The sequence below is a fragment of the Crocodylus siamensis genome, chromosome 12, assembly GCF_052110815.1.
Source record: "Crocodylus siamensis isolate JL-2025a chromosome 12, ASM5211081v1, whole genome shotgun sequence".
NCBI classification, from domain to species: domain Eukaryota; kingdom Metazoa; phylum Chordata; order Crocodylia; family Crocodylidae; genus Crocodylus; species Crocodylus siamensis.
The window spans coordinates 10006818-10024062 of record NC_143406.1 but is presented as its reverse complement, the minus strand read 5'-3'; the positions used below and the strand labels follow the sequence as shown (position 1 = coordinate 10024062).

At 40.8% G+C, this 17245-nt stretch overlaps 1 protein-coding gene across 3 annotated transcripts in view; it reads left to right on the top strand.

The window, feature by feature from the left end:
- Positions 1-17245, top strand: part of LZIC (leucine zipper and CTNNBIP1 domain containing) — a 39685-nt gene that overhangs the window by 3645 nt on the left and 18795 nt on the right. For 2 of the 3 annotated variants that reach the window (XM_090023960.1, XM_090023959.1), the window contains exons 3-7: positions 1336-1471; positions 3217-3315; positions 4036-4131; positions 10066-10147; positions 11217-11279. In XM_090023960.1, the coding sequence (XP_089880086.1) occupies positions 1336-1471; positions 3217-3315; positions 4036-4131; positions 10066-10147; positions 11217-11275 (472 nt within the window). In that variant the 3' untranslated portion in view covers positions 11276-11279. Of the gene's footprint in view, positions 1-1335; positions 1472-3216; positions 3316-4035; positions 4132-10065; positions 10148-11216; positions 11631-17245 lie in introns of those variants that run through there. The other variant, XM_090023958.1, reaches the window with a different exon arrangement.

Below are 17245 nucleotides of genomic sequence, written 5' to 3'. Positions count from 1 at the left end.
AAGGCCCCAACTGAGATTGGTGTCCATTGTTAGGCACTATACTTGTAGTAAGCGTCTTCATTTCAAGCAGCATATGACCTAATTAGGCAAAGTATGGGAGAGGAGGAAGTAGTATTTATTAAAAAGAGAGTATGATTGCAACTAAACTTCCAGAGAGAAGGATTGAGGGGCTATGGTGGATCAAAGACTGAATCAATAGGGTTGTGCTCTTGCAGAAAAAGCCAACAACAGCTTGGGATGTAGAAATAGAAGTAATATACCTAAGACCTGTGGATCTTGAAGCCTCTTGGAGGTGATCTGAGGCTGGGGTGGGGGGCTGAGTGCCCACATGCGTATGCCCCAGCCCAGCAGGTCAGTCCATGGGGGAGGGAAGGGGCGAGGGCTAGATTGAGGCCCCTGCAGTCAGGGACAGTGCCACAGAGGCAGGAGTTGGGGTAAATTGAGTGGGGCCCTGGCCGGGTGGGACTTACCTGCTGTGGAGGCATGCTCCCAAATACATTTTTCTCCCTCTGCCTTAATTTGCCTGCTGGGGGAGGGGCAGGGGAGAAAGTGGGGGTGGAGGCAGCAGCTCACAGTAGATTTTGGGTTGCTTTTAAATGCCAAAGGTGATCTGCTTAAAAAGGTTGGAGACCAGTGCATAAGATGCTCTTCTCAGCACTTTTTGGGGTGTAATGTTGTGTTTGGTTGTGGGTACTGTACTGTTCTTGGTGGTGGCCTCTTCATAATCATTCTTGAAATGAGACTTTGGTATTACTGAGCTTCAGCTGTGCAAGTGGTCCGTAAGGGTATCAAAGTCCTGCACCTCATTTCCTTCCTTTTTGTGACTAGCGTAAACTTGGAAACCTTCACCCTGTGTCTAAAGATGGTCTGAAAACCATTTTGTTTGTTTATTTAATTATTATTTTGTTGTAACTTGTTTTAACTTATTTAGAACTATATTACGGTTACAATAACTTGATGGAAAGAGAAGAAATGTTAGTTTTTCTAAAGTAAAATGTTGAGGGTCCCTTCCAAAAGGCTGGAACTTAAAAGCCTAAAAGAGCGATATGTTGCATTATATAAAAGCGCAAGGGTCCCTACCCCGCTGCTTGATTTATAAAATACCTTTTTTCCCTTATGCATAGTGTCCAAAATACAGTTTTGCTGCATTTCTCATTCTTGGCCCGACTAATGGGCAAGGAGCCAGATCAGTGGCTTAGTACAAGTACTATAGATGAGAAGGGTGTTACATATGCTTTAAGTATGCAGTCAGTAATTGATAACTAGTTTACTCGTAATTTTTGGGAAGGGGGGTGTCATTCTGTGAATTAATTCAGCTTTTTGACTCTCCTTCAGAGAGGAACTGGATGCAGATGAGTATGAAGAAACCAAAAAAGAAACCCTAGAACAGCTGAGTGAGTTCAATGAATCACTGAAGAAGATCATGTCTGGAAATATGACTTTGGTAGATGAACTCAGCGGGATGCAGCTGGTAAGATTGATTCATAAATCACTTTGATAACTTCCTAAAGGACTTCTGATGTATGAAACAGGGTGTAATGATGTGCTAGTTTTTCTGACACCTAGATACTGATATTTGTCTGTTTAATGCATACATCTGTGTGTGCAAAATATATATTCCACTGAGTAGCTATCAGTTGCATCCAGTTTTAAATTATAAACTCACCCATTAAAGATCCAGGAGCATAACATATATAGGAAGAGAGTTGTGTAACTTGATTGCAGACAGCCATTTACTGGAGTATGGTAGGAACAATGTTGGGGGAAACCCCGCTGTTTATTGTCAGGACAACACACTCAGTCCTTTCTTTATCTGCTGGGAGAAGGAAAGGTGCTGTCTCCAGATCTTGGCCAGCTACTCCCTACCAGGAGCAGAACCCTATGTGGAAGGAAGGGAAGTCGGTCACTTATCCAGCTTATATTTCTGGGTCCTGTCATAAGTGAGTAGGTCTAGGCCCTGCTTCTGAAGATGCTTGGGAAACTGTTGACCATCAGGATAATGGTTATATAATTACTATCAACATTGATACTCCACAGAGGGGTCTGAATAACAAAAGTGAAACTGATCTATAGCTCATAAATTTCACCTGGCTGATATTTAAGGGCATTATAAGCAGGGATCCTGGTTTTCCCTGATAAAACATTGCAAATTCTGTGTTTTAAAAACCCTGAAATCTGTAATTAAAATCCCCCAGTCCTGCTTGTGCCCCTTGCCTCCCACCCACAACCCGCTACCACCTCCAGCCTTGCTGGAGGGGACCCCAAGCTGCCAGGGCTATGGGGCCAGGGATCCAGGTCCACAGCCACCTGCCCCCAGCAGGAAACAGCGCCTGCTGCAGTGGAGCAGAGCCTGAAGCCTGGCTCCCCCCTGCTCCCTGCCTACTGCAGCCTCAGGTGGGGGGGAAGCGCCCCCTGCTGCATGCATTCCTGGGGCCAGGAGGGACCTGTGCCCCCCAGATCTGTATATGGGGTGGGTGCAGGCTGCAAGTTGCGGGCTGAGGTTTCCCACCCTGCTGCCCTCCCCTGGGGCCTCCACAGCCTGGTGGGTATGACCTGGCAGAGCGGGGCCATGCAGCAAATCTGTTTGTCACTGTGAGCCCCGCACTGCCCTGGCAATGCATGCCCTGCGTGCATGGCAGCAGTGAGGGGCACGACCCCATGCCACTGCCCCCACTGCTGCTGTGCAGGCAGGGGATGAGTCGAGCTGACAGACTCTTCATCAACTAAGAACTGCCTCTCCAGAGGAGCTTTCCATCTGCTCTCTCCTCTGTGAAATCCTATGACATATGAACTTTCATTTCTACCCAGGAGAAGTTTTAGTCTTTTCTCCAGTGCCTGATGAAGGGTATTTGTGCCCGAAAGCTTGCAATTAAAGCATTTTTCTTGCAAAAATCTTGTTGGTCTAATAAAAGATATCATCTCTAACATGAGCCCTGATCATAATGACTCGACATTTTAATTTCTGCTACTGAGGAACTTGGAAGTGTTTTCTACTTCAATTAGCCAGTGAATTTTAAAAGTCCTGCTTTTTGGGTTATATTTGTCCCCCAATCTTGTGCATGGTTATGCAAACAAAGAGCTGAATGTCTCTTGCCAGCTGCAGCAGAGGATACTGAGGATGCTCTCCAGCCCTTGTAAGACCAGTGTAATGTGATTGTGGTTTATACCTTTTGCTCTAGCTGTGCTTATTCTTTTCCTTGTTTCCTTTTTTTCCAGGCTATACAAGCTGCCATCAGCCAGGCTTTTAAAACTCCAGAAGTCATTAGAATGTTTGCAAAGAAACAGCCAAGGCAATTACGGACAAGGCTGGCTGAGGTAAAGTTTTCCATCATTTCAGTAGGTTTATTTGTTGCAGTCAGTTAGATTATTGCCTTTCCAATGTGCACAAATTAACATTGCCTCTGAATTTTATATTGACACCAGGAAGTGACAGAGTATTGTCTGTTATTTTTCAGAATCTGGTCATACTCAAACTGTTACTTCATTCGTAGGGGCAGAAACTAAAATTTTAGGTAGCATTTTTCTACCTCCCTCCCCTGCACAAAAATCTGGCAACCAGTAGTGAATTGGGATGCAGAAACATTGGCAGTTTCTCAGATAAAAAAAAACGGAAGAAGACCATGACACTGGGACCTGATTGCAGGGCTGGATGGTGCACTAATCTTACCTCGTCAGAAATCTATATTCAAATTCCAACTATGGCATAAATAAGATGAAGTGTAACATTCTTATCCTAGGTTTTAATGCGTGTTCATTTTCAGAACATGGCCCTGCATTTTAACAGTATTGGCTGTCACTTTCCAGAAGAGCTCTAAAATGGGGACAGCCATGCATGCTAAGGTTAGGATTGAAAAGTATTTTCAGAACTATATGAGGAAGAATTAGCAAATTTTATAGTGCCCAGATTTTAGTTTCTTAATTTCACAAGTATTTTGTGTAATATATTATTTCACAGAATTTTTTTTTTAAAAGATTCCATATGTTGGCTCTTTAGTCTCTTTCAGTGTTTTATACAGTTGGATTTACTTTGTATAGATGGACCGAGACCTTATGGTTGGGAAACTGGGACGAGACCTTTACACGCAACAGAAGGTGGAAATCCTAACTGCCCTCAGGAAGCTTGGAGAGAAGGTACCGATATTGGGATTGGTAGCTGTTATTCATTGAACTATGAAGCAGCAATAAACCAGATAATTTGTTTTAGCTGAAACATAATTTTTATTTACATGTGTGCCTGAAATGTAACACAAACATGGAAATCAAAAACAAGCCTCATGGTACAAAATATATATTATGTTTCAATACTACCCCCCCTTCCAAAGAGTATACATTAGTGAGCACAGCAAATACTACTGAGCGTGAATATAGACTCTTTAATTTGTGGTTAATTACTACCTTGCTCTTTGCTGTGTCACCTGAATGCATCATGTATAAGTACCATCAATTTGTACCTGTTTATAACAAGCTACAAGACTAGTCTCTTCCTTATTAACTGCCCACTCATCCATCTGGAAGGAAATATTAAAGGTCAAACCCACATTAAGTCTTGCCCCACTTCTGAAAGGTGGGCATTATACCCATTAGACAAGTGAGCAAAGTTAATTGAGAGGTGAAGTTACCTGCTGAGGTTTGCCTTCCTGAGTCATGGAAATTCTGGAGCCCTGGCTAATCCCTTGCTTTAACCACTAGAGGGAGGAAGGGAAGCAAATAATTCTTTCTTTTGCCAGCCTGTGAAGCAAATGGTCCCTCTATAGCTATACGGTTTGTTCTGTTTAATAACCTGTATATCAGCTTTCCAGAAGGAGTGGTTTCCCCTGAGAGTGCCATCCAGTCTCATAGTATCACATACACAATAGCTTTTAAGTGACTCAGTGTATTTTTTGCTGCTCTGTTACTTGGATAATAATTCATTTGTTGTTTTCCTTTAATAGCACTCTGGTTTTAGAAAGCTCATATGAACTCTAGTATTTTAGGCAGCCTTATTTACAGTTATTACAGCTACTTTCCTCCAATATAATTCTATTGCTGAAGTTTCCCAGAATATTTTAATGCTTAGAAAGATTTTGAAGAAAGACATGCAAGAGTTACTTTAAGTCTCTAATATGTTAATGCAATACAGGGTAGCCTTAATTCTATGTATTTTAAATAATAAACTTTTTTTAACATTCTGAGGTATGTTTATCATTATTTTTCCTGCAAGAGTCAGTAACACCACTTCCTAATAAAACAAAATGAGCTTCTTTCCTTACAGTTTTTTTTAGAAATTAAGTCCCACATACACTAGAAATACAAATACATTGCATTTTTATCTGACCTAGAAAGACAGTTGAGTTGCATTCTTTAAGTTGTGAGGAAAGACTACAGAACCATTTGCCAGCTATTTCTGCCTGTATATCTGATGTGCTAACTATGTATATATGAATAGAATCTGAAAAATATGAGTAAATGTTACATGCCTACTTAAAAGTTTTCATTAAATGTTTGCTGAGTACAGCTCTGGACAGGGAGCTGAGAGGATTGAACTCCAGACAAACTAGTATCATTGGCGCTATAAACAGGGAGGTGTTTTGTGTGCCATCAGCAATCCCTTGCAGTAAAGGATGGTTGTCTTCCACGATTGTCCTATCTGTGGGCCCAAGGATGGCTGACAAGGCCTATCTGGGATTGACAGTTGTAGCTTGGGCACATGGTTCTGTGTGGGTTGGGTGGTTCTGAGTTCCTGATTCAGTCCGTGACACACTGTTACTGCTGTTCCCACTTTTGTCTCCTGTTGTTGTCATAAGGTTTCAAAGTACTGAGATCCTTGAAGCACGCTTTTCCTTAATTTGGGGTGGTCCTGGGCGATAGTCTCCCATGAGTTGATGTCCGTGCTGCATTTTTTCAAGTTGGCCTTGAAGATATCTTTTGAAGCACTTTCTCTGCCCTCTTCTTGAGCCTTCACCTTGACTGAGCCAGGAGAATAGAACTCAGTTGGGACGTGTCCTTGCTGAGAAGCAGACCTTCAGGCAATTGTCAAAATCTTTACCGAGGCATCTCAAAAAAATGGGACTGATGCCTAACATTCAGAAGACTAAAGTCCTCCATCAACAAGCTTTCAATGAGCAGTCCCCATCTCCAGTAATTCAGAGTCTGTCCAGTCTCCTCTTAAAAACTTCCAAGGTTGGGGACTGCACCACCTCCTTGGGAAGTCTATTCCAGATTCTGGTCATCCTTACTGTAAGAGTTTTCTTGCAACCTGAAACCATCCTTTAACAGTTTATGGCCATTGCTCCTTGTTCTCCCCTGGGGAGCCCTAGTGAACAGCTTTTTTTCTCAGCTCCTGATATTCACCCCTTAAATACTTATAGACAGCTACCAAGTCCCGCCCCAGTCTTTTCTTCCCCGGGGTGAACAGCCCCAGATCTCTTAGTCTTTCCTTATAAGATCTGTCCTCCAGGGCCTTAATCATTCTTGTGGCCCTTCTCTGGACCCTTTCAAGATTGTCCATGTCTTTTTTGAAGTGCGGCTCCCAGAACTGGACACAGTATTCCAGCTGGGGTCTCACCAGCGCCAAGTAGAGAGAAAGTATTGCTTCCTTAGCTTTGCTTGCGACACATCGGCTAACACATGCCAGTGTGCTGTCAGCTCTGACTACAGCATTGCACTGGTGCCTCATGTTCATCCTGTGATCAATCATAAGCCCGAGGACTCCCTTTCAGCCTTCGTGCTGGCCAGATAATCTTCTCCTAACCTATATTCATGTCACTGGTTACTTCTCCCCAGGTATAGCACTCTGTATTTATCCTTATTGAACTGTATCCAGTTCCACTCCATCCACCTTTCCAGCTTGTTCAGGTCTGCTTGGCACATACTATCCTCTAGTATGACCTCTTTTCCCAATAACTTAGTATCGTCCGCAGACTTGGCCAGCCTGCTCTCGTCTGTGGACATCCTCATCTAAATCATTGATAAAAAGGTTGAACAGCAGAGGGCCAAGAACCAAACCCTACAGGACACTTCCCACCAAGACTATACAGACCAGTCTACTAACACTCTCTGGGTTCAACCCCTCAACCAGTTCCCAACCCACCTGACTCTGTACTTTGCCAACCCACAATCCCCCAGTTTTTTTTGTGTAAGAGCATCCTGGAAGCCCATATCAAAGGCCTTTTTAAAATCCAAGTATATGACATCAACCACGTCTCCCACATCTAAGTGGTTCATTACTTGATCATAGAAGGAGACTAGGTTGGTCAGACATGACCTGCTCACAATGAAACCATGTTGGCTATCCTTCAGCATCATGCCTTCTGCTAGTCTCTCACAAATGGACTTCTTGATAATTTTTTCCAAAATTTCACCCAGTATCAAGGTAAAACTGACTGGCCTATAGTTTTCCAGATTCTCCCTCCTTCCTTTCTTAAAGATTGACACCACATTGGTCCTTTTCCAGTCTTCTGGGACCTTTCCCAAGCCCCACAAATCTTCAATACCTTTGTCAATAGTCCCACAATGAATCCAGCCAATTCCCTCAGCACTCTTGGGTGTAGTCTGTCCAGTCCTGCTGACTTGAAGACATTCGGCTGCTCTAGGTGCTCCCTCACCAGTTCAACACTGACCATTGGTTGTCAATCACACGCCTCCCACCCCCATATCCGAACGGGGAGGCAACCATCATTTGCATGCAGGAGCACCGTTTCAAAGTATTCATTAGAGAATTCACCTTACTCCTGACTGTTTGTTATCAGCTGTCCTATCCCATTCTGCAAGCGTCCATCTTAACTCCCATCTTAACCTCAAAGGGATCTGTAATAGATCCTTTACTGAGAATGATTATTGAGATTGATTTCTTTTATTTTTTTGTGAGTATACATTAAAAAGGGCTGAACATCTGTGAGCACAATTGACTGAACTTAAGGATCCAGGAGGCTCCTTTGTTTTGTATGGATTCAAATCATGCTTAGAGCCAACTAAGATGCCAGTTGGCTACAGCAGCGATTAACAAAAGTGTAGGTGGGACCTTAGTGATTTAATCAAGTCTTGTAGGAAATAAACAGAAATCTGAAGTACATTTTTGGGTGGCTGAGGAATGCTAGAGGAGGAAATGATTTCCAGCCCTGAGGTTTAAAAGACATTTTGTAGTTTTAAGTCCTCCATTTGGTATGATTTTAGGTGTTGTGTTGAAATGCTCTCTCTGAAAGTGTACAGGAATTTCCAGGGTGTGGAAGACTAGACAGAATAGTAATGCTCAAGGTCTTTGTAGTTCTAACCTCAAATGGCAGTGATCAACTATGAAGCATTGGCTAAATCACTTGATCTCTCTTTCTTAGTATCTTTAAAATAATGATGAACCTACATCACAGAGGGGCTATGAGGATTAGTTAAATGTTTGCACATTGCTTTGAAATGAAGTGCAGTGTAAGGGCTAAGCGCGTTTCAGTGATATGATTGGTCAATGTTGGGGTAGAAATGGAACTAAAAACTTAGTTGTGCAGCAGGGCTAAGTTATGTAATTGTTTCACTTGAACTTAACAGGGTGTGCTTCTAGTTAGTCACTAGTGTTGACCTCGTTTACTCAGTACCATAGCAAGGAAGTTTGCTCAGGGCAAGCCCATAGCAGCAGCCCATCCTCACCCCATGCGCAGACCCAGGGGGCACACGCCTCCCCCATGCTTGCCCGAGAATGCACACGGCAACAGAAGCCGCCCCCCCCCCCCCCCCCCCCACCCTCAACCAAACTGCTCACAGCTCCATCCCGCACCCTGCCCAGCTGGGCAGCACCTATTGACACCCCCTCAATTCAGCACCTGGGTGGTTGCCCTGCTCACCCCACCCCCGCCTTGCTACAGTACTGTGTTTACCTGATATTTTGTATACGTTATATTTTCAAGAATTAAAGTTTGGAAAGAAGCCTGAAATGTTTCAAAGGGACTCTTGATCTCCCCCATTACTTCCCTGACTTGTATCCAGTGTTTCTCTTCTTCAGCTAATTAAGTCTTTCATGAACACTTGGTTTTTGCCATTGGTCTAAATCAGCTTTGTATGTTTATTAAAAAGAGCTGTGCTTATTGTGCCTCCATGTATTGTCCTGGAAGTTTTCGCTGTATAAACTGTCACTTGGAAAGTTGTTTTTTCCCCCTTTTTAAATCAAAATATAGGGCCTTTCCAGACTTAGCTGTTTATAAGTGCTGTTTCTGGGTCAATTTTGTAGGCCCAGTCTTCTATTCCACAAGTACTAAGATGCTGTGAATTCTTCAGAGGGCAAGGAAAATCCTGGAGAAAGCATTGCTTCTGGTTGATTTAACAGTAACTTAATATAGCGACGACTCTGAAAGGAATTTGGAACAGTCATCCTCTTCCAGGAGAATTGTAGCTCTATATATGGTGGTCCTTGCGGCTGATAGATGAATAGGGATGAAAACAGAGAGCATCAAAAATGTTCCAAAATGAAGGCATCATACTTCATTTTTTAGGACAAATTGATAATATAATGATAGTCGACAGTTTGAGAGGTTGGTATCTAGAGCATCTGTTTGTGTTTCGTTATTTTAAAAATATATTGCTTTAGGGGGTTACTAAATGGGAAGTGAGTCTCAACTCTGAATTTTCTGGCTTTCCCAACTTTGTGTTATTACTTCAGTATCATAGATGCTTAATATCGTATCTCTAGCACTAGCATCAGAGTGCGTTGCACATGAGCCAAAATACATATACATAGAACTAGAAGGTTTTCAGGGTTATTATGGGAACAGCTCTAGGACATATGGGGTCTTGATGTGGCCAAAGCTGGAAGTGATTCCAAGTTGCAGTTGGCAGAAGGTGCATTATCCTTTTTGGGTGGACAGAATATGTTCACAGCTATGAAAATTAATTTGAAACCTTTCACTGCACCTAAATCTGGATTCCACCAGGCAGATAGCGCTATCATTTTAAAAGGAGAGCAGATTTTTCAAGTCGTACATCCTGAAATCTTTCATATAAGCACAGGGATGGAGGGATGGATGGAATATATCCTTAAGAAGCAAAAAAAAAAAAAAGGTGCAGTTAAGCTATCCAGTTCACAACTGCATCTCTCTCTTGATTTAGCTGACTGCAGATGATGAGACTTTCCTGTCAACCAACGCAGGTGCGGCCCTCAGCCAGTTTGAAAGAGTCTCTAGTGATCTTGGTAAGTCTTTTCATAGTCTTGACATGCAGATAGCTTAACATCCTCGCACACTAGTGAAAAAATGTCTGTCTGAGTCCTGATACAAAAGGGAAAATGAACCAAATATGCCATTAAAAAAAGAAGTATGATGTATACTTCCTAGTAGAGTATAAGCAGAGGTAGTTAAACACTATGCCAAAATTAAAGCAAAGTGGAGAAATGTTTACATGGACTAGACCATTGGGTGTCCCACTTATGGTGCAGGCTTTGGAGAACTACGGTATATCTAATAAAAAGGGACAGAATTTTTAGCGTTAAAGCTATTTGGGGTTTCTAGTTCTCCAGAACTGAAAGGAGCTGCCTTCCCTGAGCCTAGAGACTTTGTAGGCAATACTAACAATAGTAAAAGGCTTTTTCTGCCACCATTCTCATCATCTAGTGGTGAAACTGATAGTACATTTAAGATGCAGCAAGTGGTGCATGTATATATTCTTATCTAGTATCGCATCTAGACCTGCTTTGGGGTGGAAAAAAGGAACCCTACCGGACAAAATTTTGATATAATTTTTCCTCATACTAAAGAAGAGAAACATTTACCATAAACCTCTCTTCTCATTTCCCTCTTTGCCATACACTTGCTTCCAGTGAAGCAGGGGCAATCAATGTGGGGCAGGTGCATGAGGGTCCAGGTCAGGCCAATGCATGAACATGAATTTGAATCCTGAGTCTTAGCCTTAGAATGATTATTTGTGGCTGTAGTATAAAGGTCCTGGGAAAGTTGGACAGATGTGCTCCAGGTATATTTGTCCCTGAAGCTCTTCTCGTGGCCACATTTTTTTCAGGTCCTTGTATAATTAGTCCGAGCACAGAATCTAATGCCTCTCTAACTATTTCCATGTAAAATGTTTTTTTGTTTTCAATGTACAAGCTTAATTTGTTGCCCCCAACCTACTCTTGTGCTATTTTGTCTTACATAAAATACCACAAAATAACCTCTCAAACACATTCCCTGCTAATGTTGTATGTTTTTCTCTATCTCCTCATCTCCGTTCCAGTTTAAAAACAATCTGTTTTCTGTTTGCTTCCCTAGGATCTGGGGACAAAGTCTTTGCTCTGGCAAGTGTTGAAGTAGAAAAAGCAAAACAGTGAAGAGGTGTGTGGGACTAGAGTTTCTCCTGTTGGACTTTTACTGTGTTGTTCTTTTCTCTTTTTTTCTCATGAGACTCTCGTGTAAATTGTCGCACAAAAAAAGACCCTGAAACCTCATGATCTTAACTACAAGATAACATGAAGTGACCAGACATAAGGTACACTTTGGAGACCTCAGTGTCTGCACTCCTCCGCAGTATATGTACTGAGGCTAAACACTAAGTGGTACTTTAAAAACTAAACAAGAAAAACTGAACTTACTCTGATTGTTGTCTTTGAAAAAAATAGATTGTTTTCCACTTTTTTTCAGTGTGTATTTCTCTAACCATTAAAGTACCGTCTTTTTTGCATATGATGGCAGTGAGCAGCTTTTTTCCAAAACACAGGATCTCAACAAATGGATCAATCTGCAAATAGCTCTTGGGCTTGTTTGTAAAGTCCTGTTTTGTTTTTAATTTGTTTGGAGTCTGAGCAGTGTAGTCACACACCCATTGTATCTATTTAAAAATGACAGTGTTTGTTTGTTTGGAACCCCGTCTTCCTACAAGCTGTCTCAAACTCCGGAGTGAGACTCTACACAAAACATCAGTGCCTGCCTGGTCTGTACATGAATGAATGCCATTGTATCTTGGTCTTGATTGGCAAACAATAGAAGCCCTGTTGGAAATCTTCTGGAGTAATTTAACCTCATGTATTGAAATGACAGGGGAGCATTAAGAAATGGCAAAGAGAGGCCTGTTGTGTGACCTCTTCCTGTACCCCAGGCTGTATACTCTACAAGGTACCATTATGTTCCCAGATTTCTAGGGCAGCGTGAAATATAGTGCAAGCTGAAACAAACACATAAAAAGACCCCATCATCAGCCTGATCTACATTATAACTGAGCCAGAGGTCTCTGTTGCAACCCTGTTGTCTCCTGACCTGGATATGAGATTAGTTAAGTTCCTTTGTATATGGGGCCTCTCTTCCTAAGAAGAAACCTTGCACTGTCCAGGTTTTTTGCTTGGGTCTAGAACTACAGTTAGGTTTTTGAGACACTACAACTCTTGTTGGATGACAATCAGGTTACTGACTAATAGGTAGTAATACCACTGGGACCTTAAATGTGCTTTTTTTGGATTGGATGTGGTTGTTTTGTGGCTCAAATGGAAGAGAATGTGCATAGTACTTCAGACTTGCATTTAATTAATTGTTCTGGTAATGTATCTTCCCGCACCAGGATATCATTCCAACTTGTACAGTACAGGCAGCATTACTCTCTAGCTCAGTGTTTATGAAAGCCTTGTGCCAAAAGGCTTTTTTTTGCTAGGGAAGCTTGCTCAGCTGCGTATTGGAGGTCAAATTTCTGCTTTGCTCAGTTCTGCGTGCTAGTCTGATTGTACCAAGGGCTGTGAATGCTTCCCTAACAGCCATTCATGCTGGTAAATGTTACCCTCTCTTTTTAGAATTGTTTATATCCGTACCTTTTCTCTAGCCATAAGGGACATTTCTCAGATGTATACTTCAGGGTTCTGCATCAGTTAGGAAAATCAGTCTTTTCCCTGCACAGTAGAAAGTAAGCTTGTCAGTTCATTGCCTGTATTGGGGGGAGAGAGAGTCTGTCGGCCTGTCTTGAACTTGGAAGCAAGAATTACAGGGTTCCAAAGCAAGAATTGCAGAGTACTGCAGTACATCTGTTTGGGAATGCGTGCATTAACATCTGTATGGGCCAGAAGTGGTAATACGATAAATTTGTCTCTTTTTTTTTCCCTCTACTCAAAGTGTGTCCGGACAGTTGATGTTTTCATTGTTTTCATCTTCACTAGATATTTTAGATATGATTTATCCTTTCCTTTTTTGAAAGCTTTCAGTGTGGAGGAAGCATTATGAAGTATCTTTGGCAAATGGAACAGTTGGCTAAGGGTGGCGTGACATGTACTATTATTATACAGTACCCCACAGAGAATGCGTGACTTTAGAAATCTAATGTGTTCATGAGTCACAGATGCAGTCCGTCTTCGTGTTAACAAGCTGCCTAACAGAGGCAGAAATTTGGTAAAAAAGCTCTTCTTGATTACTTAGAAACTTTACATATATCAAAATTATCTTTCCAAAAGATAAAGTAAATTTCTTCCTTGATTTGGTAAAGTTATATATAAAATGGAATAATTGAATGCTGCAATGACTGCTGCTTATGCTTATGCTATAGCAGATTAAAATTATCAGGAAGGAAGAAATAAAGATCAACCATTGTATAGTTGAGGTGACTTTCTCCAAGATCTAGGAGGATGAGATGTTAAAGCAGTGTTTTGACTAGTGGCTTTACAGAGGTTTGTGGCTATTCAGATAGGCTGGGTTACTGCAGAAGGAGTATCCTTTATTTGTTCCGAAGTTTTGCCGGGCAGTAGGGACGTAAAGGCGATTTTTTTTCTGAGATCCCCCTTAACTCTCTAACTAGAGCTAGTTGCTGTGGCCTTGATGGTTTATACAGGTCTGTCTGAATGTTGTTTCATTACATTTATCTGTTTGCTTTTCGCACATAAAATATAAGTATTTCTGTAGGAACCACTTTTCCTGGTAGGAGGAAAACGGTAATATAAGATGAGCAAAAATCATGTTTTCTCAGTAAACTCAATCCTTATTTCATATAAATACCATTTATTTGTAATAACAATAAGGAAAGATGTGTTGACAAAAAGTACATAGAACTGTTTCTAAATTAGTACAGGTTCTGGAACATCAGCTGTCTTTATGCCAGACAGTGATTTTTTTAATTCACCGTTGTGATCAAGGTACTAGAAGGGTAAACTGGCATAATGCCATTTACGTAAATGGAGTTGCACCTGCATTCACAAGCATTGGATTTGACCCAGTGGCTCCCTCTCTGATTAATTTTGTAGAGCAGTAGTTTTACTTAAAATATGTTTTATTGTTTTATGTTCAGATTAGAGGCTTGGGAGAAAGTTTTATGTGGGTTGTGTTTGTGTTGTTTTCTTTGGATTTGGTTTGGTTTGCCGTATAAAATGTACATGTATCACCCAATACAGTGTTGAAAACCTGAAATGCTACATAATAGAGCCCTGTTATGGGACTAAATAGTGACAACACTTATGCTGTAATTAGAAAACAAAAAGTGGACCAGTCTAGCTGCAAGTTAGATAGTGGAAGAAAGGTAAAATAAATGAAGTGTTATCTAATTCTTCTCATTGTAAACTAAGGTTTCAGTGCAAAACTAGGAAGAAATTTTAAAAATATTTGATAGTTTTCCTCTTTATAAGCCACTGCTTGGCTGGGAAAAAATAAAAGTATAGATGCAGAGGAGTCCTTCTCTTTCATCAGTGAGGCATTCTGGACTTAAGAATTTTAGAGGAGCTTTTATTTAGGTGGGATCCTTTGTCTGTTATCACAATTGACTCTGTTTTTGCTTTCTGGGGCAGTATTATCTTCACTTAGACAAAGACTGGCTACAGCTTCATAGCTGAGAGGACAGCTTATTAAAGGGCATTATAGCCAGTCTAAAATTATTGAAAACAAAACAGCCCATGGGGACTTTAACCTCCTCCTTCTTTTTTCTCTTTTACTCTGCTCATTACTGGTGCTAAGTAACATTTCTCCTCTGCCTGAAATGCTTGTAGCATTAATATGTAAATGAAATCTTTTAGCATTCCCACAGATCCCAGTGAGCTTACTGTACAGCAGTATGGAAATTAGTTTTCTTTCTCTGCAGTTCTAGAAAGGTGGTGTTAACTGCTAGAAGAACTGCTTTTTATAGTTTAATTCATTTGTGGGTTTCTCAAAGTCACCGTGTTGCAAGACATTGCAAAATTGCTGTAAAAAGTATCCCCCTTTCTGTATAGTGCATTTTTGTGTCAAGTGCATTTTTGTGTCAAGTATATGAGAACACAAGCGGTTCTTTATTTTTAATTTACTGTTCCTAGATGTCTGCTGCTAGAGGGATTCACAACTTAAGAGATCAGCCATATTCTGGAAAATTTAGTGAGATCTTGACATTCCTGCAGATATGATTAGGAGGGTTGTGATTTGTCACTGAACTTGCTAAGTAGAAACATTGTTTTTATTCTAAAGCATTTTGATATATGTGTCTGGATATAAGTCCTCCCAGTTCAAAAATAATATGGTAGAAATTGCAGCAACAAAATTACCATTGTCATTCATTGTATTATTTTCATAATATTTGTTTATTGTACCATTTACACTACATTGTAACAAATACATAATATAGCAATATTTTAAGTATACGATGATCATTGTAATAATTAATAATTGTACAGTTATTCTGGTGGGTGATAAAGGCAAAGAGGTTTTCATGGGGACAGACGAGGCATATGGGCTTGCTCTTTGTTTTCTTTTCAGGAAGTTCCCTCTTGGGATTTAGGAAGGTGAAAGTGGGGTGGATGCCAAAAATGACTAATCTCAACTGCCAAAGTAGTTCTGAGATTCTGCACAGAAGGCAGACATGTCTAGTCATATTTTGGGAGGGGTCAAAGTACATACTTTAACCGTGACATTAGGTCCTAGCAGTATGGAGCTATTAATATATGTTACAATAAATGCTTCTCTGAGGTAACCTAATTGTCAGTGGTTCAGTGGTTAGTCACTTCTGAGAGTTAGCAAGCTAATCCATGTTGCATGTTAAGAGTGTGCTATTATACCTAGCCATCCTGCTGTTGTGCCTCCAGTGGTAGCTTATGCCCAATGAGTCTGCACATTGTGAAAAACAAACTGCCCCATATTTTATTTTTGTGGCAGTCATTTGCTTAGGAGAAAAATCTTAACAATAAATCAGTTTCCAGAGAAAGACATGATTTTTGTGGTTAATATACAGGATTAAGACTCAGGAGATCTGCTGTCTACTCAACTCAGACAAATCACTAGGTGTCTCTTCCCCTCCCCACCCCCCTTCCATAAAATGGGGATTGTGGTACTTCTTTGTCTAATGTCAGAAGGCTAAGTCACTGTAAACTACTTTGGGATGAAAGGTATGTTACATACATTTGATTTACCATTTTAATTATAGAATGCAAGTCACTACAAGCATGGTAATGCAGTTGCCTACAGTACACTTAGGCAATGTATCATTTTCACTTTTGAATCGTATTCCTCTGCAGTGATACGATTTGCTGGTTGTAAGATCAAAAAGAAAAGGTAACAGAAAAAGCGAAAGCTGTGAATACTTCGTATGCTTCTCCTATTTCTGTCTCCCCATATTTTTCTCCCTCTTGTTCTTTGATCTTGAATGGGAAAATAACATGTCATTTGTGTTATCACTAAAGGAAAAATACAAGAGGTTATTTGAAGAGATCTCTAATAGGCTATCAAGGTAATTCAGCTGCAGAAATTTAGCTCAATTTGGTAGAGAATTTTGTGTTAATGTTACCACCTTCTTAGCTGCTTTGAATAGGGGGTTGGACTAGATGACCTTTGAAATCCTTTCCAACACTATGATTCTGTGGTTAGTGGCAGCTGTGACAGGCAAATTAGACTTAGCCATATATCTTTTTCAGTCAAATTAGACTTAGCCATATATCTTTTTCAGTCATTGTAAACACTTTAACATGCTGAATCTTTGTTTCTTCACATTCTTACAGAGAAAAGCGATGTAAATTTGCTTTTACAAAAAAAATAAAAAAATTCTAAGCTACCAGTGTCACAGAGATGACTTCTCCCACTTCCCTGCACTCTTTCACCCCCATCCAGCTCTATAACCTAGATGAAGGCTCTCTGCTTACTAAGGAAGTAAATTTATTTTTCTCTTGTAGGTCTATTTAGCCTCCAGTTAGTAAGATAAATGGGAATGCTCCCTAACTTATCCCTGAGCTCTTATCTAGGAGCCGTGGAAGTAGCTGACATTTGAGTATCTTGTACCAAGAAAAAAGCTTTGGTCTGTCCTAGGAGGAGTTCTCCGTAGGTTTTGTCTGCCACACTGTGTCTAGTATTTCATTAAATGACTCAGCTATACCCTTTTTTTT